Source organism: Lepisma saccharinum, chromosome 2 (genome assembly GCF_977018435.1).
Source record: "Lepisma saccharinum chromosome 2, izLepSacc3.1, whole genome shotgun sequence".
Classification (NCBI taxonomy): domain Eukaryota; kingdom Metazoa; phylum Arthropoda; class Insecta; order Zygentoma; family Lepismatidae; genus Lepisma; species Lepisma saccharinum.
Genome location: NC_139230.1, coordinates 13,520,396 through 13,544,844, shown reverse-complemented (window position 1 = coordinate 13,544,844; position 24,449 = coordinate 13,520,396). Strand labels below are relative to the sequence as shown.

General features: G+C 37.6%; 1 protein-coding gene and 1 pseudogene across 2 annotated transcripts in view; one reads left to right on the top strand and one right to left on the bottom strand.

Annotated features, from left to right (window-relative positions):
• Zir (dedicator of cytokinesis) overlaps positions 1-24,449 on the top strand; it is a 157,044-nt gene that overhangs the window by 72,248 nt on the left and 60,347 nt on the right. The window contains exons 19-22 of one of the 2 annotated variants that reach the window (XM_083117050.1): positions 4,621-4,635; positions 19,305-19,434; positions 21,490-21,658; positions 22,418-22,576. In XM_083117050.1, the coding sequence (XP_082973176.1) occupies positions 4,621-4,635; positions 19,305-19,434; positions 21,490-21,658; positions 22,418-22,576 (473 nt within the window). The remainder of the gene's footprint in view (positions 1-4,620; positions 4,636-19,304; positions 19,435-21,489; positions 21,659-22,417; positions 22,577-24,449) is intronic. The other variant, XM_083117051.1, reaches the window with a different exon arrangement.
• On the bottom strand, positions 10,156-11,469 carry LOC145984313 (uncharacterized; annotated as a pseudogene).

Below are 24,449 nucleotides of genomic sequence, written 5' to 3'. Positions count from 1 at the left end.
ATTTGGTTTTATTTTAATTGTCTTCTAAAGACAAATATTCATAAATTTTCAGCCCAAATTGAACTTAATGAATGAGTGTGCACAAATTTTGTGTATATATTGTGTGGCATTCCTTTGTCTTGGCAGAATCAAAATTATACCTTAGAAAGTTTATTTTATTTTATTTAATGCACACCACATCACATATGAACACATCCTAAAACAGCAGGATAAAAACATCCCTGAAGATGTTTTCTTTGCATCTCAATAAAGACTGCTGCAGTACATCTTTTAACACCTTTCAGGTTGCTCGGTTCTCCATAATATAGTCATGCAACATTGTAATATGTCAGCAATATATGTATGTTGACAAAATATTTGGAGTATTGTCTGTACTCTGAGAGCTTTTGACATGCCTGTTTTTGAAGTTTACACTTGCGTCATCCTCAAAAGATGTGAAAACCATGGCATCATTATTTTATAAGTAGTTTTTGAGTACCAGTAATGTTGCCTGGTGAAGCTCAATACATATTCATAGGGCTAGGATTTTGATGACCTTAAAATTGCCAAAAAATGACCTTTAAAAAATTCATTTATGACCTAATACATACAAGAAAATGACCTATAGACTTAGAAAATGAACTAAAAATTCTGAAAGATTTGTAAAACAAATTTATAAACTACCAAGAGAAATTCAAATTACAAATCAACGTTACAGTACCTATCACATGTTCATTGCGTATGATAGTACAAGTAAGAAAGTTCACTTTTTGTCATCTTTTACACTTTAAGTACTGAGTTGCAGTACACAATGAAAATCATGCAAATTTTCAAAAGTGAATGATTGTCTGTTTTCGGACAAGAGAGCCTTGTACACGGAAAAATTTCTCTCGACTTCCACCGACACAAGATGAGCGTACTTGAAATGAACAATATCACTTGCTGTTAAGTCACTTTCAATTCCATAGAGTGCAAATTGCTTCCCTGACAAAATGTCCAATACAGAGCACAAAACTTTGTATCCCTTGTATTTTAACAATAATCCGTCTGGCGACAATATTTTTACTGATAGAGGGGGAAATCACATTGTTTGAGCTGAATTGTTACACAACAGCTTGTGTCAACAATACTGCACAGAATGTCTTTGTTTCTTCAAACACAGTCATTCAGATCTGCGCTGAAGACAATGAGACGAGAGTCGGGAACCTCTCTCCTTCAAAGGGTTGCATTTGCATGTAAAATGTCCCTTCTTTCACCAAAATGTAGAAAAATGCATAAAATTACTTTTAAAAGGCCAAAAAATGACTTAAACTGTTTAAAAAGTTTAAAAAGTGACTTTTACTCCAAAAAGGGTCAAAAAATGCTTTAACAAGGGAATCCCAATTAATTCACTTATGTGTAAAGCACGTTTCTATCTACTTATGCAAAGTTTCTGCCTTACCAAAAAAAAGATGCATTTGCATCAAAATCCAGCCCTACATATTAACATCAAACCACATGGAGCTCCAAATATAATGAAGCCAAATGCCTTCTTTGTTTGCCAGTGTTTGATAATGTCAGCATTCAGGCAGTTAATAATTTGAACATGCACATCTACATCATTGAATGTAGATCTTTGTGATGTGCTCATAAAAACTTAGCTGGAAGGTAAAACAGAAAAAGAAAATATGTATCCTGTTGAGACATGACAGTTGTGACTCAAGAAATTACACATTAAACAGTGGAATCCTGTAGAACAACTGTTAACATGTTTAATTAGAATGTCTGAAATCCTAATTTAATGTCTCAAAAATTTTGCACAGCATTTCCAACAGAGTACATGATGAAAATGTCATTAAATAGTATTAATTGTAACATTCTGTGCATTTCAATTAGGAATAACTTCCGACAGAGTGAGGAAATTAACATATTGTGAAAAGTGGTACAATATGTCCATGATTTGAAGTATAAATTACAACCTTAGTGACAATGAAGTTCGACCAGTCACAAATATAGGAGTGCGTTGTGAAAGAAGGAGAACACATGCATGTGCTGAACATATTTTATTCAGCAGGCTACATGGAACAAAGGAAAACATAAATTTCCGCTGCAACGCAGCAATGTATGGTGTCCACACAAAATAAAACATTTTCGTCCATCTACACGTGACATTGAAGTTCGACCACTGTTAGAGGGGATCCTGTTTACCATGGTGTGACGCCGCCCCGTCGGCGAATAACTGTGGCAATGCGTCGGGGCATGCTGCGGACGAGTCGTTCAAGGTATTCCACATCAATGCGGTGCCATTCCTCCTGCAGGCAGGCAATAAGAGCAGCCACTGTCGTGGGTCCCCTCTGTTGCACACATTGCTTAAGAACATGGCACACATTCTCAATGGGCGAGAGGTCGGGACTCGATGGTGGCCATGGCAGAGTTCGCACGTGATGGCGAGTCAACCATTCTCTTGTCAACCGCGCTGTATGAGTCCTGGCATTGTCATGTTGAAAGATGAGACGCCGCCTGTGGAACAGGTGCCTTCGCACTGTGGGAAGATGCCGCTCCAGTATGCGTGTATAGGCGTGTGCATTCACAATGCCCTCACAGACGTGTAGTGGGCCAACGCCAGATGCCGTCATGCATCCCCATACCATCACTGATGCAGGTTTCTGTACCCGACGTGCATAACATTTTGCTTCATTCTGTTCCTCCTTCCGACAAATGACTGTTTTCTGTTTTTTCCCATACACAACATTGAAAATGGATTCGTCCGTCCACAAAACCCTGTTGCACTGCCGAAATGTCCATCCCCGGTACATTCATGCCCACCGTAGTCGATTGCCTTTGTTCAACATGGAAAGGAAGGGTTTACGTTTTGCCTTGTACACTCGGTAACTGCATCGCTGTAGGTAACGGCGAATGGTTCTGGTTGACACTTCAATGTGAAAGCGTTCTCAAGTCCAGAGAAACATGATTGTTGGTCTGGATATAGCACCTAAATATCCGTAGGTCACACACGCTCAGCAGGCGTTTTCGACCGGGGGCCTTACCTGGTTCTGTAGTACCCGTATTTTGGTGGTGTTTGATGATGCAGTGGACGGTTGACTTGGGTAAGTTCAGTTGGTGCCCTATTTCCCGTTCACTGAGTCCATCCCGTTGCAACTCCACCACTCTTCTCCTCACGGTGTTGTCAATAGGTTTGCCCCTGGCCATGGTGATGATGCACTGTGGTTCCTTGGTGCACAGCACACGCTTATATACGGCGGACTCCCTTATCGTGTCCGTGACGTCATGCTTCCGTCGAAAGCGCCACTATCTGGAATTTTCTGTATGGGTCTGGTGCCTGGTCGAAGTTCAATGTCACGCATATAGTTCCCCGTTTTCGTTCTTTACGTGACCTTGGGTGCAACATGCTGGGATCACGATTCTTGCCTGCTTACACGCCTCCTCTTACATGCGTCACTTCTGTGGGTCACCCATTCCACCGCCTATGCCTCTGTGCATTTAATCACGTATTCCTTTCTGGTCGAACTTCATTGTCACCAAGGTTGTAAGTTCTAACCACAATTTTCCACTTGTTCCTTGTTCTGCCAGATATTCTTGTAACTAATACAATAAATGAATGAATAAATAATATTCACATCTATTGCAAATACATTTCTGACAATATGAATGCCACATGTCCACATTTGAATAATATAAAAAGACTTGTCTTACATCTGTGTCTGCACCTCCATATTTCCACACATCCTAAGCTTTATACTCGTTCCTGTAACTTATTTCCCATGCAACATAATGCTGTGAAATATGGAGGGAAGAAGATGTGGAAAATGTATCAGAGTTTTACCTCTGAATGCTAAACTATTTTCTCTATTTAAAATGATTGAGGTGCTTTTACTGAATTAATACATGATGCATTCAAAGGTATTGCTTTGATTGTTTAATTGTTGCATTGAATTTTTAACAAGCTTTCTATTATTCTTATTCCATTATGGTATCATGTAACTTTCTACAATTATTTCTTTACAACTTAGCACACACAGGAGAAGTACTATGTAGATATTCAAATGAAAAATTCAGGATCAGCCATGACTTGAACCCAGAGGTTCTGGCATACCGTGTCATTGCTCTACACACAGCTACTGAGCCAGTCCTGGTTTTGTGAGACTTTTCACACAGGAAAGAATAGCAGAAACAAGAAGTCAGGTGAAATCAGGACTGGCTCAGTAGCTCAGTTGATAGAGCAATGACATGGTATGCCAGAACTCCTGGGTTTGAGTCCTTGTCAAGTCTGCATTTAATATCTGCATATTTATTGCTGTTTGTTTCACCTACTGTTACCTCTGCTGGCTTATATGGCATGAAATGGGGTCTTAGATTCAAGATCTTGATCAGCATGGATGTTACTTGTATTTGTTTTATCATCTACTTCATCAGTTTATCATTCTTCCTCATTATTGAAATTAACATAGCAATACATATACATCCAATGTACAAAAAATATTGTTTTATTTACTTTTGATGCGTGGCAGCAAAATATTTTTCTTGTGTTTCATGTGTGTAGACTTATGTGTACTTGATTACAACTTATATGTTTCTTATAAAATTTTGCATTTGTGTTCATGTGTGCTGTCATTACTTGGATTTGGAATTTTTTATTGGCAGCTGAGGTGGAGGAAAGTAAGTGTAAAATTTTATTTTATCGTAATTTTTTGTGCATGCATGGAGTCAAAATGTGAATGCACTGTTTGTATGTATCGTGACAAAAAATTACCTTTAGAACAAAAATGTAAATCAATACATGAAAAATAATAGTGAATGTTACGGTATGAAAATTTTCACTCCAATCAATTCTGTAAAAATAATACATGAATTAGAAAATTTAGAACCTAGAATATACTCCTTTGTAAGCATATGGAAATATTAATGCTTTCTAAGCATCACAGTTAGATGTGTATATTTGAAAGAATGCAATCCATTAGCACACAAGTTAATAAGCATATGGAGAATACATTTGTCCCAAGATCTGCAGTACTTTTTGAAAATCAGTGGTCACTTGTAAGTGAACCTCTATACTAGTGTTGATTTACATTTAATTTACAAATTTCAAGTACTTGTTCAGTATAGTAATAATGTTGGTACTTTTGTTTATGATGTTTTCGATGTTTATTTTTGAAGCGTGTATTGTGTCAGATTGTCCATCCACATCTCATATCGCAGAAAGTACTAGAGCTACATAGCCAGATCAAATACACTGCTCAAAAAAATTAGTAGATAATGCAATCAAGATAAAAAGGGACTCTGGGACAGTGGAACACCACTTGGATCAACTCCTCCTAGACATATCCCACTGTGAATTCTGAATGGAAAATACCATTACTTTTATTCACACAGCTCTTATACTCCAACGAGGGAAGGCTGCATAGCATTGGGCCATCCTTGGGCATATTCTTCAAAATGGTGAAAAAAAGATCAACTGGGCAGTGAACTACAGAATATCAAAAACAGACTTGTTACAGGTGTGAGGTACCCACCTGAGATCCTTGGACCTATTGTCCTTTAATATGGTACATTATAAGGGGGGATTGGTTTTTTAATGGGGGCTGCTTGTTTATATTATATTACGTTGCTTTAAAGTTGGTTTTACAAAAGGTTAACTTTAAATATATAATATATCAAAAACAGCAAAAACAAAAGAGAACCACGCTTTACGCGGCCACACGCAGACCCTATTCCACGTGTGGTGTTCCGTATAGTAACAGATATCCCCTGAGATATCTGTTAAGCAACAGACGAACTTTAGCCTAACTTTAATAATCGGTAACTAGAGGAGGGCTTAATAGGCTTATGATTCACTAAAATGATAGAAGGTCAGACACCTTTAAACGACATATTTATTCATTGAAAAGAACATCGCTTGTGGCATAGCTGCCACCAAACATGAGCACTTCACTGTACAAGACACAAAAAAGATATACAAAAGATTTTGTACTTACATATCAGCCGTTTTCACACTATATCACTCATACCTGGGGCCTTACACACGCTATTTCACTCTTTATCGCCACATCACGACACATGGACAAATTTGTGGTACACCACACTAAAAAATTAATATTATGTGCTTCCTTGGTGTAACAAAGGCTTTGGGGGGTGATAAATGAGTTTTCCTGGCTTTTCTTGGATGGATGGCTAAGAACAACTTGGATGTTCTTTGATATCCTATGTATGCTTCTATGGCGTCAGTTCTGCCGACCATGTGGTCTGGATTTCCACATGGGATGAGGGACACAAAACTCGCTATTTTGCTGAATTTTCACTGGGATCCTTAAATGCACTTGTGGACACAATATCCCACTTGGTCACACACACTTAGGCCTGTGTTTACTGTAACAGGACCTTAGATCCCTTTTCCCTTTATGTATTCTTTGTTGCTGGCACAGGTGGCCATTCTCACACTGGATTTTACCAGCAACTTCCAAGCTGACCTGCTCTCAGGTGGGTCTGTAATACAAGTGAGCTTGACTAGCAAGCTCAGAACACAATAGGCCATCTGAAAGTCTCCTCTGTGACGTCACAGCCTTGACGGCTTCTCATTGGCCAGCTGGAGTCCTTTGAGATCTTTCCTTGTCTTTGGGAGAATTGCCACTTTCTCCCACCAGATGGCAGAGTTATCAATTGCTTAAAAAGCATAAACAAAAGTGTTTTTTCAGCTTTTCTGGCTTAATTATGCCAGATAATTGCAAATGAGTTTACTTTTAATAAATTAGGCATTATTTTACCTATGGGTGAGTGTTATCTCTGATTTTCAGTAAAGAATAAAAGATTTAGTAAACATGTGATTTGGAGCACATGGTTTTTGTTCTCCAAAATGGCTACTGTTAGCCTAACAATGGTTGGTTCTTTATAAATAAAGCATTTCTACCCCTCCCATGAGTGACAACTGGTTGGTAAACATGACCCATGATTCTAATTGGGAAGGGGGGTATAGGTTTCTGGGAAAATAGCTCTCACAAGCTTTCCCTGATGCCAACCTAATGGCCCTTGTACTTAGGTTGGCCTGTGGTTATTTGTGTGTGGGCATGTATGCCCAATGCTGATTGGTCATAACATCAGTAGGTAAATTATTTGTAGTAATGGGTGATAATGAAAAGCTCACAACAATATTTATAGCACAATGCTGAACAATGAATGTTTTGAGCATATGGATTGACCTATAATTACAGATTACACGGTTAACTACACTGTTTCCGTGAAGCTGTTTTTAGTTTGTTCTATACATTTTGGTGCCCACTGCCACCATCCTCGTTGGAACTTGTTGCATTGTTGCTTGGATTGACCTACATGCCAGATCGATCTGGAACATGAATAGATATGCTACAGTTTCAAAAATGCCTTTTGTAATGTGCCAGGGTCTGGAAGGTGTGCTTTAATGAGAATTGTTGCAAGTACAGCAAAACTCTTGAGCATCATCACCTTTTTGCTGTTGCGTAGATATATCACTTTTGCACATGAGTCAAGAGATCCATTTACTATGTACTATGTTCTGTTGTTCATACTGGGTGGTGTAAGGATTGACCTTTTTGAAGCCTCCCTCCCACGTGCACCCTGGGCCTTTGTGGTGGAGTGGTTAGCATAGTGCGCTATGATGCCAGAGGTCATCAGTTTGAATCCTGGCATGGGTGTTCTTTGTGAGTGTCCCTTCATCAATTTCATCACATCATCACCCATCCTCATGTTTGCAATTAGCCAAAAATGTCAGAAATGTGTTTGTAAAATAAACCAAATCAATCAATCGATCAGTGTACACTCTGGATTGCATTTTGCAGACTAGCAAGAGACTAGCATCTACAATCCTCTGTGGGGCTCGTGCTGTGTCATCCATGTATCTTTGTGATTGTCCCTTCATCCATCATCATCAGCTCGAGAGCCAAAATTGGCATATACATCAAATTTACTGCGTATTATGACTTCCAGTTGTGTATTTTGATCTGTGGGTGATGTATCTGTCAGTGAGATATCAGTATAGACGACCTTCTTTTTCATTACCATTCACTATCATTCATTCATAGCCAATGAATACTTCAGGTGAGGATAGTGATTTTTTGTAAGCTGTTTTGCAGTTCTTTAAGTAAGTCCCATTAGCATGCACAATAGTGAAATTCTTTGAAAAGGATTAAATTATTTTTTTTCAATAACAAAAAGTGTGAAGTAATTGAGATCAATTGTCACATTATGGTGATCAAATTTTCCCATTATTAGTAATTTTTTTTTTTAAAGAGATCTAACAATGAACACAATACATGAAGAACTGTCATTCTTTAAAGAAAAAAGTAGAGGTTTTATTATTAATTGCAACTTGTGATGGACGATAAAATACACATTTGATTTGTATGTGAATATGTCTTCCAAACATTAAATGTGTGAATTATTATTTAATGGAACAAAAGTACCAATATAGTTTGTGTTGTTATTATGACTATCATTAAGTAGAAAATTTTACAAGTTTACTTGAATTTACTAACAATAAGAGTTTGGAATAAGTTTATGATGTTACATTAATTTATGTTTATAGTTTCTATATTGTAGTAGACATCAGAGGTGCCTATCTAACCCTTACCCCACCCCCCACCTCTTCAGCCTATGACAATCCTCTCCATTCTAAACTTTTTAGACAGATGAAATTTCAGAAAAAATATTTGTAAATAAAAAAATTGTATTAACCCCTTCCCTGCGGCGATGTTGAAGAGAAGTGCGACCACAAAAAAAGATCATCTGTATATAGATGCAACCGCAAATTTATGTCATCGGAAGGAAATAATGCAAAAACTAACTATAAAAAGACTTGCCGCAAAATGACGCTAAGGAAAACAATCTATATAGAGACTGCTGCAAATAAACATTCCATATTAGGTAAGGTCAAAGGTAAGGTTCCCCCTGCACACAACACCATGCCTTGAAGGCACATTTAGGGTATGGGGCTAGGGCCCCACACCCCCGCTACATTAGGGTGGCCCTTATTTTCCAACTTTTGAAATTCTCTGCTCCCAACCCCTAATCTTGTTCCAATATATAAAATAGGGTACCTACCAAAATTTCAGCTACTTTTGCAATATTTTAAGGTGACCTCCAAAACCACTAAAGTTTCGAATTTCACCAAAATAATAGTCAAGCATAATCGAAAGACAAATTTTAATATAACTATAACCATTGCTTGAGATGGGGTTAGGTTTGAGTTTCATTCTTGGCATTGTGAGAAAGTGAGTTTTTATGCACACAAGGGCAGTTTTAACAAATACCTTTTTTAACCATGATCTTTTACTATCACCTTATTCGTTGTTCTTTTGTGTAAATTGACGTAGGCATGAAGTAATTCCGATTGCCAAGAAGTGCACCTGAGGAAGAGACCAGTTGCGTCTCAAAACGTTGTGTTTCTATAAAACACATACTCATTTTAAGTACTTATATTGTATTGTAACAATGTGAGTAAGTCACACATGCCTTTTTTATAAAATGATAACTGTCCTCAGCTAAATTGTCTTGTACATAACTGTATGCAAAGATATTGAGCAAACGTTGAAACCAAATTAGAAATGCATATTATTCACAGAATAATGTCTAAAATAGAAATAGTAACAATTAAAATGTAATAAGATACAAGATGTTACTGCTTCATTAGGACAGTTTTGGTAGCATCTGGGTACTTTTTTCTGTGTTCACTAACAATCTGAATAATGTATTGGTTTTCTTTTTTGTTCTTGGTAAGAACGTTCTGATATTCTTGAATTAGCTTCACTCCTCTCTCAGCCACGTTGTTAACAACGACAATGTTTTTCAGTGTTTCCAACCCATTTTGGTAGTCTACATCTTTCCAAGTAGATGGGTAGTTTTGTAGAGAATTTGTATTTATTGAAAAACGTGAGAACATCATCTTCGATCCAGCAGAAATAAAATCATAGAAGTGTTTCTCCTTTAAACGGTTGAGGTCTTCACTTCCAACAGTGTATCGCTTTATTTTATTTTCTGCGTCACTGTCTTATGAATTCATCATTTTAGTAGCAATTTTTTGCTTAATGTCTAGTGGAACTTCATCATGAAAGAATGTGAATGCCACAATTTCTGGGGAGAGATACAATAAATGGTTTGCGAATTTTTTCATGGCAGCAGTACTAATTTCTGGATCTATTTCCTTATACTCGATTAATTTGAGGAAAAAAAAATATAATCTAGATAGGGAGCTTTCACAGCCAGCGGTGCTAGGAACCAGGATTGTAAATAGAGTCTGATAAGAAAAGTGCATATTCTTGCGATGGAATTGTTCTCTTCCTTGGTTCGTTTAAATTGTTCGTGGAATAAGTATATTTTAAAGGCATCCACTGAGTGTGGCTCACAGCTCCAGGAACTCAAAATGAGTCTCCTTTTGGGGGACAACCACCGAGGAATATCATAGCCAATTCTAATAATTTGCGGTAATATTCTCTATGCTGTTTCTGACATAGCTGTTCTTGTAAAAATTTCAGCATACTGACATGGACATTTTCGGTGACATGCTCTACCCACTACGATATTGTTTATTGTCTATGGTTGACCAGGTTTCCCTGAATCTTTTAAACAAATTCACATCTGGTCCAGAAATTGCACCCATTACTGCATCAAAACTACTTCTCAAGACTAATTGGAAAATGTGATGTCAACACGGAAGGTAGAGTAAATCACAATCAAGCATTTTCTCAAGGTTTGTACAGCCACCACTTATTCTTACTTGCAGTTGTAACAAAACACAATGCCTGTACTTTTTCTTCTATGCCCAATTTTTCTTCTGCTTGGTAAATGGCTATGGCTTGATCTTCTCCTGTAGATGCTGGAATTTCAGGTATACTTAATAATTGTTCTTTACCATGAAAAGTAACAATTATGGCTAATCTATCAATCTTTTCTACACCAGATAAAGCTGGAATCAACTTGCTATCCCAGTGTAACACCTTAGCATCGTTGCCTTGTAATCAAGGGGTCCCGGGTTCGATACCCGGTGGAGGCACAAGTGGTTCGGATCCCACTTTAAACAGTAGGTCCAGTCACAATTAGCCTTACTGTGCATAAAGTGGACTTAAAACACCAAATCAATCACCAATCACCCAGTGCAACACCAAAGCATTGCAATCTGCTAGATTGAATTTTCCTTTAATTTCTGCTTGTCTCTTCTCTTAATTCATTCCGTCAATGTTGGAATGAACTACAATTAATAATTAAGGTTTCAGTGTTACATTTGAAAGCTTCTGCTGCAGCGATTAGAAGATAAACTGCATTTTGGATGGATATTTTGCATCTGTCTAGTGATGGAGTGAAAAAATCTAGTGTCCCTCTAATACCCGAAGAACTTGGATCGTTCACTGCCTTGGTATCACTTGAATCTGGTTGTGTATCTTTAACAGGATAATTACCATAATTATCTTCTTCATCTTCACTATCACTGCTTGACAATGATGGTATCGGAACCATGAGTTTTTGTTCCATTTACTCCTAAGTTCTCTTTCTTCAATTTGTATCCTTTTCCATGCTTTCCTGTTTCTTTTCTTTGTTGGCTTTAAATTTGTGATCAATGCCAGCCATGGAACCTGGTCGGCCTTTCTTGCATTGCAATAATAAAAACTACTCTTCGTTCTTCATGATGTTTAACGCATTCTCGTGGGCAAGGTCAAATAAATCATCTAATTTATCCAAGAACTTTGTTCATTTTTTCTATTCCACTTTTGAGTATCTATCCAAACACCTCTGTAAATTTTTCCATTCTTTATGTAGGGATATAACTTTTTCAATGCAATGATCACTTCGTTTTGTGGGAATTCGTCCCTTTTACCAGAAAACTAGTACTTCTTTTACAACCAAGGTGGCACTGTCTTTGATTGATAATTTAACAACATTTAAATTGAAGAAAAGGACCCTGAGTACTTGCCAATTTGAAGGTATCAGGTCATCCCATAAGTAATGTCGTATGTTTGCACCGTGAGAAAAAGAATGATAACTTGCCTGGAACACTACTGTTAGTCAGGACAATAGTCTCCATCGAACTTCCCAATGCTCTGCCACTTGCCAACCAGTTGTTGAAACCCCCGCTGAAAGAAGTCACCAGTTTTGGAAGCATAGAACTGGGTCACTGTTCATCGCATGTCATCTTCATCTTGCAGTGTTTTCCCGGACAGGTGGTTGTGCAGGATGCGAAAATGAAAGTAGTCTGTTGGTGCAAGATCTGGTAAAAATGCTGGGTGGGGGAGTTTCTCTCAGCCAGTCCTCCAGTCCTCTACCTCTGCACAGATCCTTCTTGCCGTGTGTGGGCACACATTATCACTGTGGATGAGCACACCCTTGTGATGAACCAGAGCAGGACTTTTTCCAACAATGCAGTCCGTAGGCATTCCAGCTGCTGACAGTAGACATCTGCATTGATAGTCTGGTTACGTGGCAAGAGCTGAAAATGGATTATCCCATGGATATCCCACCAAACACTGAACATCACATTGCGAGGGTGGAGGTCCTGTTTTGGCACAGTTCCTGTCCCCCCCTTTTTTTAGGTATTCACTGCCGTTTGCATGTAATGTTATGGTAGAGGATCCACTTTTCATCCCCTGTCACCATTCTGTCCAGAAATGCCTCATGTCTGTGACGGGTGAGCAGCGAACTGCAGATGTCAACTCGATTCTTCTTCTGCTGAGGCATTAACGCTTGGGGTAGCCATTTCCTGAGTTTCGACATGTACCCAAGGTCCAGCAGATGACGATGAATGGTATAATGGGTGACATGGAGTTTGCTGGCCAGTTCTTCAACAGTGTGCATTGGATTTGCTTCCACCACTGCTCGCAGGGCATCATTGTCCAGCTCAACAGGTCTCCCTTCTTGTGGCTTGTCAGTGAGGCTAGTGTCTCCAGAACAAAACCTCTGGAACCACCTCTTACACTTCCGCACATCCGTAGCACCCTGCCCATATACGGCATTGATGTTCGTGCCACTGCAATGGCTGAATGTCCCTGGTGAAATTCATACAGCATGACATGCCGCCGTATGTGTTCCTACGACACTGCCAGGATCAAATACACGCATCTGTTCCCAAATGTGGAGTAGGCCGTTTCTCCCTCTATGCACTCATGCACAATGACATGCCCTATAACAAACAGCTATGGCACATGCCATGTACCACACAATTCACTCGTCAAATAGAGCCATTGCAGTGGTGCTCGAAAAACGACATTACTTATGGGATGACCTGATAGTTTCACTCCCACAATTTGGTTTGTTATGTTTCTGATGAGGGTACATTCGTAATCTTTCTGCAAGCAGAATGAAATTCTTGAAGTGGACTTAGATGACGATGATGCCATTATATCGATGGAATGAAACATACTTCAGTAAGCACACACTGAACCCTGCAAGATTCAAGCATTGTTGTCAGAAGCGACTTAATTTGGTTTCTTTATTTTCTCGTGGTGTCTCCTGTCCTGATATTTGTGTGACATGGAGAGCTCCATGTTGCAGATAGGGAGCTAAGCAGGTCAAAGAGTTTGTAGAGCAGAAGGTTGGTTCTTCACCATTCATGAAGTCTACATTGCAGTTGATACCAATGAGAGGCTGAGGTTTACTGCCAGCAGAGGTGGTTTACAAAGACATTGCATGCATACTTCATGTACCTGCAGACAGAAGGAATGATGGATTTAGTTGTATTCTCAGTGTGTTGTACAAGAACTCACTAAAATCTTAATGAATATACCTGTTGTAACTTGAAATCTGTGTCCCTGGAAGCAGTCTTTCTGGCTCGTAAGACTTTACTTGAACTGACTGAGAGTTTTTTTTTGTGATGTTGGCACCACCTATATATAGGCCAAAGAATTTTCTAGATGGTTCTAGAACAAAAGAAAATAAATACGTTAAATAGTATTGATTAATTTAACTACTTACTTAAGTGAGTATGGAGTCTTATTAGGACAACATTTCGGAGGTCAAACTGCCTACTTCATCAGGTTCATGGATGTTCATGAAGTAGGCAGTTTGACCTCCGAAATGTTGTCCTAATAAGACTCCATACTCACTTAAGTAAGTAGTTAAATTAATCAATACTAATTAACGTATTTATTTCCTTTAATAGTGAGTAACACGCACAAACCTACAATATGCTATCGGTTCTAGAACCTTGTGGAAGGTTCTACAATTTTCCAGAACAGTTTCTTATTGCAAATTAAATTATCTTTTAATGATATTTTGTACTTCTTTTGAAAATGACACGATAAAAAAGATCAAAACAGTTTAATATAGAGAAATGTCAATTTTTTTGTAACAGTCTGAAAGTTTAGGGACTTTTGGGGGCCACTTTAATATTATCGGATTGGGATGAAATTTTACACACAGTACTTTTACATGAATTGGAACAATTATCAGGGTTGGGAGATAAAAAATATTTAAGTTCAGAAAATCACATATAACTAAGGGCCACCCTATACTACATATTCTCGATCTCAGCCATTTTGGAGGTGATGTGATCAGCAGCACACTCTGCCATCTTTACCCTCCAGAGTTGCCCCCAGACACATATTGATTTGATGCTGTGTGAGCCCCAGAGCCACTTTATAAAGGGACCAGGCCAGTAAAATACCGACCACAGAACACCCACCCACCCCAGAAATCAAACCCGGGTCTCCCGCATTGCAGTCAGACACCCTACCAACTACACCACCGCAGCTCTAATTCCATATTGCAAGACAATAGTTTTCAGTAACTGACAAAGCATCAAGAATGGGTTTTTTGATTGCCAATAGCCCACATAGACATAGCGGTGTCTCTAAAAATGACTTTTCGCAATACAAGAACCGTTAATTTTTAAATATCATCTATATATATATATATATATATATATATATATATATAGATGGTCCACAAAAAAATCCCAATTTTAGAGAGTCTATATATAGGTCCACCGCAGTTAATGGGTTAAAGTTCTTTTTACATACATACACTAGTTGTAACACCATTAGACCTTGTTTCCATGATATGAAAAACTCAATATGCTGACCATGGCAGTAATTTATTTTATTATAAAACATAAACTAAACGTAATGTTTCAACCTTCTAGCAAGGTCTTCTTGGAGTATGGGGTAGACCACAGAAAAGATATGCAAAGTGCTTAGGAAAGCGGGCATTAAAACTTGCAGGAAGGGAGGGAGAAGCATCTTAAGAATAGCAAAGAATGCAAACAAGAAAAGTGAAAACAGAGAAGAGGAAGAGGAAGGGATTATCTACAAAGTGAAATGTAAAGAAAAGAATGTAAATGTAAAGAATATCAGTGTGTACATAGGAGAAACGAAAAAGAGGCTGAATGGCAGGTTGAAACAACATAGGGATGATGTACGACTTAAGAGAGAGAGAAATGCGATATTTAAACACACGAGAGAAACAGGACATGCCATAGAGTGGGATGAGGCTAAGCAGATGGGAAGGGAGAAGAGAATACTAGTGAGAAAATGGAAGGAGGCCAAGGAAATAGAGAAGAAAGGTGAAGAAGACACAATGAACTGGAATGTGGGACTGAAATTAAACAAATAATGGAAGAAGGTGTTAGAAAGAATGGAAAGGACAAGAGAGAAAGAGGAGAGAAGAAGGAAGAAGAATGAAGGAAAAAGAGTGTGAGATAAAGAGTCCAACCACATTCTAGATTGAAGTAAATATGTTTAGCCTTTTAGGTGAAAGTACAGTTGATAAGGGAAAGCCACCTGCTAGAATGTTCCAGAACAACTTTCTAATACGTCCTGTTTTTGTACCTTGTTACTTTTGTACTTGGTGCAGAGTCTGAAGAAGACCTTGCTAGAAGGTTGAAACATTACGTTTAGTTTGTTTTATAATAAAATAAATTACGGCCTTGGTCAGCATATTGAGTTTTTCATACGTTAGTTGAACTGGATATACAATCTGGAATCTCAATCAGCCTCAGCCCTCCCCCTTCCAAGTGATCTCAGAATTTAGAGTAACAATGTTAATGGTATGTTTAATTGTAATTATAACAGTACATATCTTGGCATCCAGAGTGGTAGCTAGAATTTTCTGCACCCAGGTGGGAATAGAATTTGATGCATTTTGCATAAATTTCCCCCCAGCCCCATGTCTGGAACAAATGTTAATCTTCCTAATATTCATGTGCAGACAGCAATTCTCTGACCCCATAAGGAATCCATAGCAAAATATATACCAGCTTCTATCTTGCCTGACCATGTCTTAATGTAACCCACAGGTATGCCACTTGCTTAGCGTAGACCCCCCTGAGAGGTGCATAGGGATACTAAACCTGACTTAGAGAAATGACGAGAGATTACATTTTTTCAATACCTTCTGACTGAGAATGGCAGACTTCATGGGGGGAAAGGTTAGAACTTACCCAGTCTCGGCACAAAGATGTGTTGTCTCCTTCACCATCTAACGACTTCCTTCTCTCTCCAATTACTCTGTCCAAAAATCCCTGTCTCTCTTACTCCCCTCGTTTTATTCCTCTCTATCATTATACATTCACCTCATTCACGGAAGCCATCAGATGTTTACCTAGCAAATGACTGAGTCATCAACTACCAGATTGCAAGTTTTCATATGTGTTCTTGCAGATCCTCCACGATGTTCACTACAGCAGAACTCCAGTTTCTTACCTGTAGAAAAATTCACTTATTGTGAACATTTTCCATTATTTATTTCTCTGTTCCATGGTAATTTACAATTCGATACTACCCTGGATAAACTATATAAAATGATTTTAAATTCTTTATTACATTATCAAGGTTCGATTATCTTATCACCCCCCAAATTCCTATGATGCAGCGCACATCATAATACCCCCTTCCCCTCTTGGCACCCCTGGTAGTCATATTAAGTATCGTAGCAGTGTTTATAATTTTGTCTGTGCATTTTGACGTTTATGTAACATGACTTAGAATGCTGCAGTTATTATGAAATTTTAGAACATTAGCTTTTATCTGTGAATGTAACTGGTGTTCCATAATTTATTAATAATTTGAGTGTCAGAAGGAGCTTAAACTCTTTTAGTCATTACCATATATTGATGTTCTGTTGATAAGCTGGCAAAGAAATATAATACAATCAAGAAATTAAGTAGAAATCATTGCAACTGGAATAAAGTAAATTGAGTTTTTGAAAGTACTATTACGATACACACAGTACAGATGGTCTATGTTCTAGAGTGTAGTGGAACCTGATTGTTTAAATACCTTCAAGTGCCTGTGTTGTACCAATGTGCATTCACTGTTAAGTTATCCGTGAACACAGGCAAGCTGTAATTGTGCATGCAAATTCAGTGTATTGTATATCCTGTTAAATAAATTACTTTCTGGAATGCTATTCAACAAGTTATACACACTACCATTTGATTGCTTGAGAATTTTATCTTTAAATATAGTAATATGAATAGATACTATAGAAACGACAATGTTCGGTAATTATACTACTTGAGTCTCCTTAAATGTCCTTTAATATCACATAATTTTGTAACTATCCATAAATTGCATAAAACACTTAATTTTTATGGTCCCAGCTCAACTAAATGTTAGAGCAAGACCTTAAAGTTTTTAATCTTGTGCTCCTGAAAACTGTATATTCAAGTTCCAATGTACAAACTAACCTTGTTAGTGTGAAATTGAATGGTGCAAGAGAATTCATATTTCAAGGTTCTTGGTATTTTCAATCAAATTCATGGGGCAGTAGGATTTATGAGAATGAGAACTATTATAAAGCACTTTAAAACAACAAAAAATGTATTTCAAGGGTTTAAAATTGTTTTTATTTGTAACAATGCTGATCTCCATGGTGGAGTGATTAGCACAGCATGCTAGGATGTCGGGGGGTCTCAGATTCGAATTCCAGCCTGAGCATGGCTGTTCTTTGTGAGTGTCCCTTCATCAATTTCATCATATCATCACTCATCCTCATCTTCATGGATAGCCGAAAGTGTCAGAAAAGCAAAGTAAAATAAACCAAATCAATTACTATCTGTAATAATGTACATGTGTCATTAATGAATATGTGTCCAGTGCCAAGAGTCAAGTATTTTCAAATTATTCTTATGCATGGTGGTAGTGCACACAACTTATTGCAAACTGGACAGAAATACAAAAATACACATTCATTGTGCCTTCTCCCAACGAATGACTTTGTAGCACTAAGGATGCAAGTTCCAATCATTTTAATTCTACAATATATTGATAAATTAAAATACAATTTTGATAACTAGTATGAATTTGCAAATCTGTTTAGGAATAATGCAATTTTTATAGTCTTTGGGAGGGGAAGTGGGCACATCATTATCTTTGTAATTTTGGGAAGGAACTAAAAATATCAAGTGAAGATTATACAAGATATAGATATAGATATAGATATATTTGACTGTACTTAATATTTTCTTCATGTAACATTTAATAGTAATTTGTGTTAATTGCTTGTTGTGTTTTTGTTGTTTTGTTAGCATGATAAAATTGGAAATTTTACCACATATTTTTTTCTTTTCTTCCTTACATAGCTGTTTATCCTAGTTTTCTTTCCCTATCACACACAAATTTTCTTATGACTTAGATATTGATCCTCCTAGTCTTGTACTAGGTTCAGAAATTAGCCATTTTCCTTTTTATCCTAAACAAATTCACTTGTGGTTTGAAGACATGGATGCTTGAATTGTGCATGGCTACATGACATTTCATGTCAAGAGTAGAAATGAAAAATTAGGTATGTCTTATCCCAAGCATTCAAACACCTGTTGTCATTGATTACATATGTACAGATGTTAATATTGCTTGTCCTTAAATGAAGCAAATATGTAGAAACTCATGTTATTACCATTATTTACTTTTACTATTTTTGTTTGTTTAATATAGGTGCTTTAGTTCACCAGTTGCCAACTTAATGTCCAGTACTCGGTTAGTAAGCAAGATCTTATGAACCAATTTGTAAATCTATGCGCAACTAGTACTCAAGACATTAAATATGACAGCTGACCTATTGTGGTGGAGTGGTTAGCATAATGCACTATAAAGCTAGAAGTCTCAGGTTCAAACCCTAGCCAGACATGGATGTACCATTTTGTTTGTCCCATCACTAATTTTATCAATTCATTTGTCATCTTTAATGTTACAATCAACTCAAGAGGTGCAAAAACAATGTAAAATAACCAGAGTAGAAATAGATTAAATATTAACAGTGTGATTTTGTTTTTTGTTTCCATATTATTTTGTAATTAATGTCTTTAGTAAGTGGTTGGTGAGTATAACCTTTCAGATTTATGCACATAGAAAATTAACAAAAATGATATATTGTTGCAGGTCCAAATCATGATAATTTGATGTTTATGATATCTCAAGTTCACCCAAGAAAGATTGTACATGAGGAGTTGGCACTGCAGTGGGTTGTGTCCAGTGGTTCAGCGAGAGAATTGGCAATGTCCAACTCTTGGTAAGTAGTGTAAATTGATATTTGTTGTTAAATATCTTCCATTTTTTTTTCAAATGCAATTAGTTACTAGCACCCCTTCCTAAAAAATGCAGAAGTAATGAAGTTAATCTATTGAGAGTTCTAATATTTTAAGATTCATTATTTATGTTCAACAGTTTGAAACACATTCATCTCTGAAACAACATTAACAACTAGTTAGGAAATATGACACATGTCATTTTGTCAATACGATACACTATGACGGTGAATCAAATGAAAACTGAACAGTGGATGTATTGGGTTATATTTATGTGTGTGTGTAAGTGTGTGTGTGTGTGTGGCTACAACCCTCTGTAGAGGTAGAGCGGGAGGCAAGGAAGGAAACCCCTACTGCATAATGGACTTGCCCTAGATAGTCACACATGAGCATGTGATATGCATAGGTGGTCGGGCTGCAGTATGGTCAGAGCAACAATAAAGGCCAAACAGCCCGGCCTTTTGTCCTCTGGAGTGGTTTTGCTGCAAGACAAGGTGCAGCCACATACGACAGCTGTTACAAAGAACATGTTGGCGACGTTTTGGGTGGCCAGTGTTGGAACACCCACCGTATAGCCCTGATCTATCAACATGCAACTTCCATATCTTTGGTCTGTTGAAAAAGGCATTGAAGGGCCGGCACTTCAACTTGGACAATGAAGTCATGGACAATATTTGCAACTGGTTCCATCTCAGCCACAGGAGTTCTACGAGCAGGGTATTCACTGCTTGGTGAAACAGTGGGACAAGTGCTTGGGTAACTTTGGAGATTATGTTTGAAATAAACCTTGTTGATTTCATTCTGTGGCCCCTGTTCCATTTTCATTTGATCCACCCTAATACTTTTAATAGGCAGTGTACTATTATGATATATCCCTCTAAGGAGCAGTACTTCTAATAGTGTCATATAATTCTTTCTGTAAAGAGAATTAAGGTTGAAAAATGTGGTATTTTCTGTGAGAGACTTGTGAACAAAAATTAAATGATTTATTATTTTCCAGTTATGTATAGTTAATCCACAGAACATGAAATATTGAGAATTACATGCTTACATTCCCAACTATTATTAATAATTGTAGATATAAATTAAATACCATGGGCTGAGAAGCACATAAATCTTACCGGATCAAGATAACGATAACATAACAGCATTAAAATGTAAGAGTCAGCCTTTTTTAAATCTTACATTTTCTGTGTATCTGCCAATGTCCTCAAAGTCCAGGCAACAGTCATTGCTGAAGATAATACTTCAGTTGTGGTGAGGTGCTGTCACAACTATGTAGCCAGATGGAATGTTTGTTACCATGCTCCATGTGTGTGTGACATAGAAATATGTTATTCTTGTCTGTGGAATGAAGGATGTGGTAGATAAGAATTAGACACAAGTGAGTTTTTTTCTGTAAAACTTACTTTTAGAGGTTCTATTAATTTTGGTTTTCCAAACTCTGAAAAAATTAGTAACTTGCTTACATTTAATTAGAAATATTTTATGTTTGTATCTTTTTAGTATGTTGTATTTTGTTTTATTATATATACAAGAGTTATATGATTTATTGATTGATTTGTTGTTTTAAGTCCACTTTATGCACAGTAAGGCTAATTGGGACTGGACCTACAGTTTAGAGTGGGAGCCGAACCACTACGTATGCGTCTCCCCCAGGTATCGAACCTGGGATCCCTTGATTACAAGGCGACGATGCTACCGCCATGCCATCGGGGAGGCCCAAGAGTTATATGAGTTTCCATAGTCATTGTCACTTAAATTATATTGGAATTCTTTTGAGTTTGATTTGGCTGAAGTTTAACTGATATTTTGACTAGTTTCGGTTTGAAGTTCTATCCCAACTGCCTTTGCACATAAAGTATGAAACAACAAGTAAATATGTATTATATTCTCAAATTTAAGGACAGAATCAATTACAATAATTTCTCACATTAAACTGAACAATTAAAGTAGTTCCATTGCAGTAAATTTAAATATTGGCTTGCTATGTAATAACTAATATGTAATTGATAATTTGCACATTTCTTGAATTATAGGTTTTTCTTTGAGCTGATTGTGAAGAGCATGGTAGAGCAACTTGCTGCAACACAAACTCTAGATGCCCCACGTAAAATGAGGTTCTCAGAACAATTTACAGATGATGTAACTACTTTAGTGACAACTGTAACATCAGATATTATATCACGTTATAACAAGGATGCAAAGGTATTAATTTTCTCCTTTAAACATTAATTCATTTGTATTTTTCTTACTAAACATCACACTTTTCTTCCAATTTTGGCAAATTGCAATGATGAGAGTGATTGATGATTATACTCTGTCCTGGGAATCTCTGTAGTGAGTGAACGAAAGCAAGCCTCTGAATGAACACACATGAGGGCATGGTATTGCTTGGAGGGGGTAGAGTGACTGCAGTTGCCAGACTGCAGTGGGGTGTACTGCTTCACTCCACCCACTCACTTTCTACCCATTATGCATGACCTTGCTCCAGAGATTCCCGGGATAGAGTTTATACCAAATTGATGATGAGAGAGACAGAAACATCCATGCCCAGTCAACCATTCAATGCACTAGCCACTTGGGTGGCGCTAACCATTAATCAGTTATTGTGAAATATCACATTAAAGATTTAAGAAGCATGTAGCATATGCTATGCTAGAGGTATAGAAATTATGCACACTGTGTACTTGTTTCACAACACAAAAGTTTCTATGTACATCAGGAATATGCAATTGGCCTCTACACAACAATACAAATTAAATGCTTACAACATCTTGTCCTTCAACCAGGAGTGATGTTTTGCACACATGAAACTGAATACAATTATAATTTTACTAAATGATATTTCAAATTTCAGCTGTATATCTCCATGTGAAATGAAAATTACTTTAGGGGATTTGATGTGTTGCACAACTTTGTTGATTAAATATTTAAGATATTTGTGTTTTTATTTTTTCATTTCAGTTAACGCAGAATTTAAATGCAAGTCTGGCCTTTTTTTTGTATGATCTGTTGTCTGTGATGGACCGTGGCTATGTATTTAGCCTTCTAAAGACATATTATAAGCAGATCTCTGCAAAGATTTCCTCTCTTCCTGATGCCGCAAGTTTGATTGGATTAAAGGTAGGTTTAAAACATTAGTTTTTGGCAGTATAAATGTTGATATGTTATGAACGTCCAGTGTCTCAAACTTACCACCAAAAAATGTGATAAATCAGTTTTAGCATTATTATTTTATTTACAGGGTTTCTAAAAATTAGTGATTTGCCAAAACACAAAGTTTACCAATTCTGGCATACTTGTAAATTATTTTTGATTGATATTTAACCAATTCCTAGATACATTATTAATAGAAATTGAATGGTACAGATTAATTGGTACTCTTATCAGTTTCAGCCAATATAAGCAGGAAATGGTGTAACTGATCATCTCTGTTGATGTAGTCAGTCTGCATAACAATTATTCACTTTTTTTTGGTGTCTTGTGACTGTGTACTTTTCCTTTCATTTTTATATTTGCCAGTCATATTAGCTCTATTTTCATTAATTTCATGCATATTTGCCAGTCATATTAGCTCTATTTTCATTAATTTCATGCACACAGTTTCAACTTCCCTTCATCAAATCATGTTTCCCCACAAAGTGAAATTCTCAGATAACTTTGTAATTGTTGTAACACCAAGAATGTGGCAGTGACCACTTTGCCTTGATCCTTTGGTTTCCTAACCATCTTTCTGTTGTCCGACCTTCTCAGTGGCAACTCAATGACGTGGACTGGTGCACTTATGCTACTTCATTTCACTTGGAGCCAGTACCAGGGTCAAATGCCAAAGATGAGGTTGACATGTTCACGAGCAGCATCTTAAGTGCTGCTTCTTGCAGCATTCCCATGTCCCACGGAAACATCTCACAGGCCTCCAGTACCCTGGTGATTCCATCAAATTAAGTAAGCTATATGTGACCGCAATCTTGCATTATGTAATTTTAAACAGTCACTGACAGAAGAGACACTAGATCAGTTTTCGAATCTGTAAAGCACTGGCCAAATGCCTCATCTGTGAGAGCGAAAGCCTTTCTTGGAGATCGTACGTGTCTTCCCTCACTTCCCACACTCCGGTGAGGGCAGCATGGGAGATGATTCGTCGAATCCAAGGTGTTACCTGCGCATCTGGTGTGGGTGCTCTTGAGGTTTCGGGTCAACTTCTCATGGACCCTGCTCTGATCACGAACTCTCTTGCTTCGGCATTTGCTAAGGTCTCGAGTTCTACATTTTGTGACCCACAGTTTGCTTCTGTAAAATTTCGTACCGAACAGAACCATCTGAATTATTCTGGTGGTAATATGCAACAGTACAGCATTCCATTTTCGGAAGCAGAATTTGATGAGGCCCCAAGAAAATCTTTGAACACAACACCTGGCCCAGATCGAATCTATTATGAAATGCTCCACCATCTCCCATCTGGCAACAAGGCCTTTTTGTTGTGCATCTTTAATTGCATGAAGAGGGTTCATTCCCTTCTTCCTGGTGTGAAACTACTATTATTCCCATTGTAAAACTAGACAAACCTCTAACTTCCGCATCCAGCTACAGACCCATTGTTCTAACGAGCTGCATGTGTAAGCTGCTGGAATGAATGGTGAATAGGTTCCTGGTCTGGTTTCTAGAACACAACCACCACCTCAGTAATTTCCATTCTGGCTTCCGTGCCATCCACTATACGACCGACCATCTTATCACCATATGACAGTAGAAAACTTCTTACGTCACGTGCCGGCAACATATTTGTTAAAAACACTAAAATAGCACACAAACAGCATGATGAAAAACACTTAGTTCTTACGAGCTTTCGACTCCTTCAGGGCTGGTCAAGGGAAGATGGAGTGGACGCGGTTGTAGTTCCACTAGCGTTACTTGATGTGTCTGCCAGCAGATGTCGTTGCGGTCCTGCAGTGTTGGTAAGTCCTTGTATGTTTGGATTGTTGGCTAGGGGAGATGG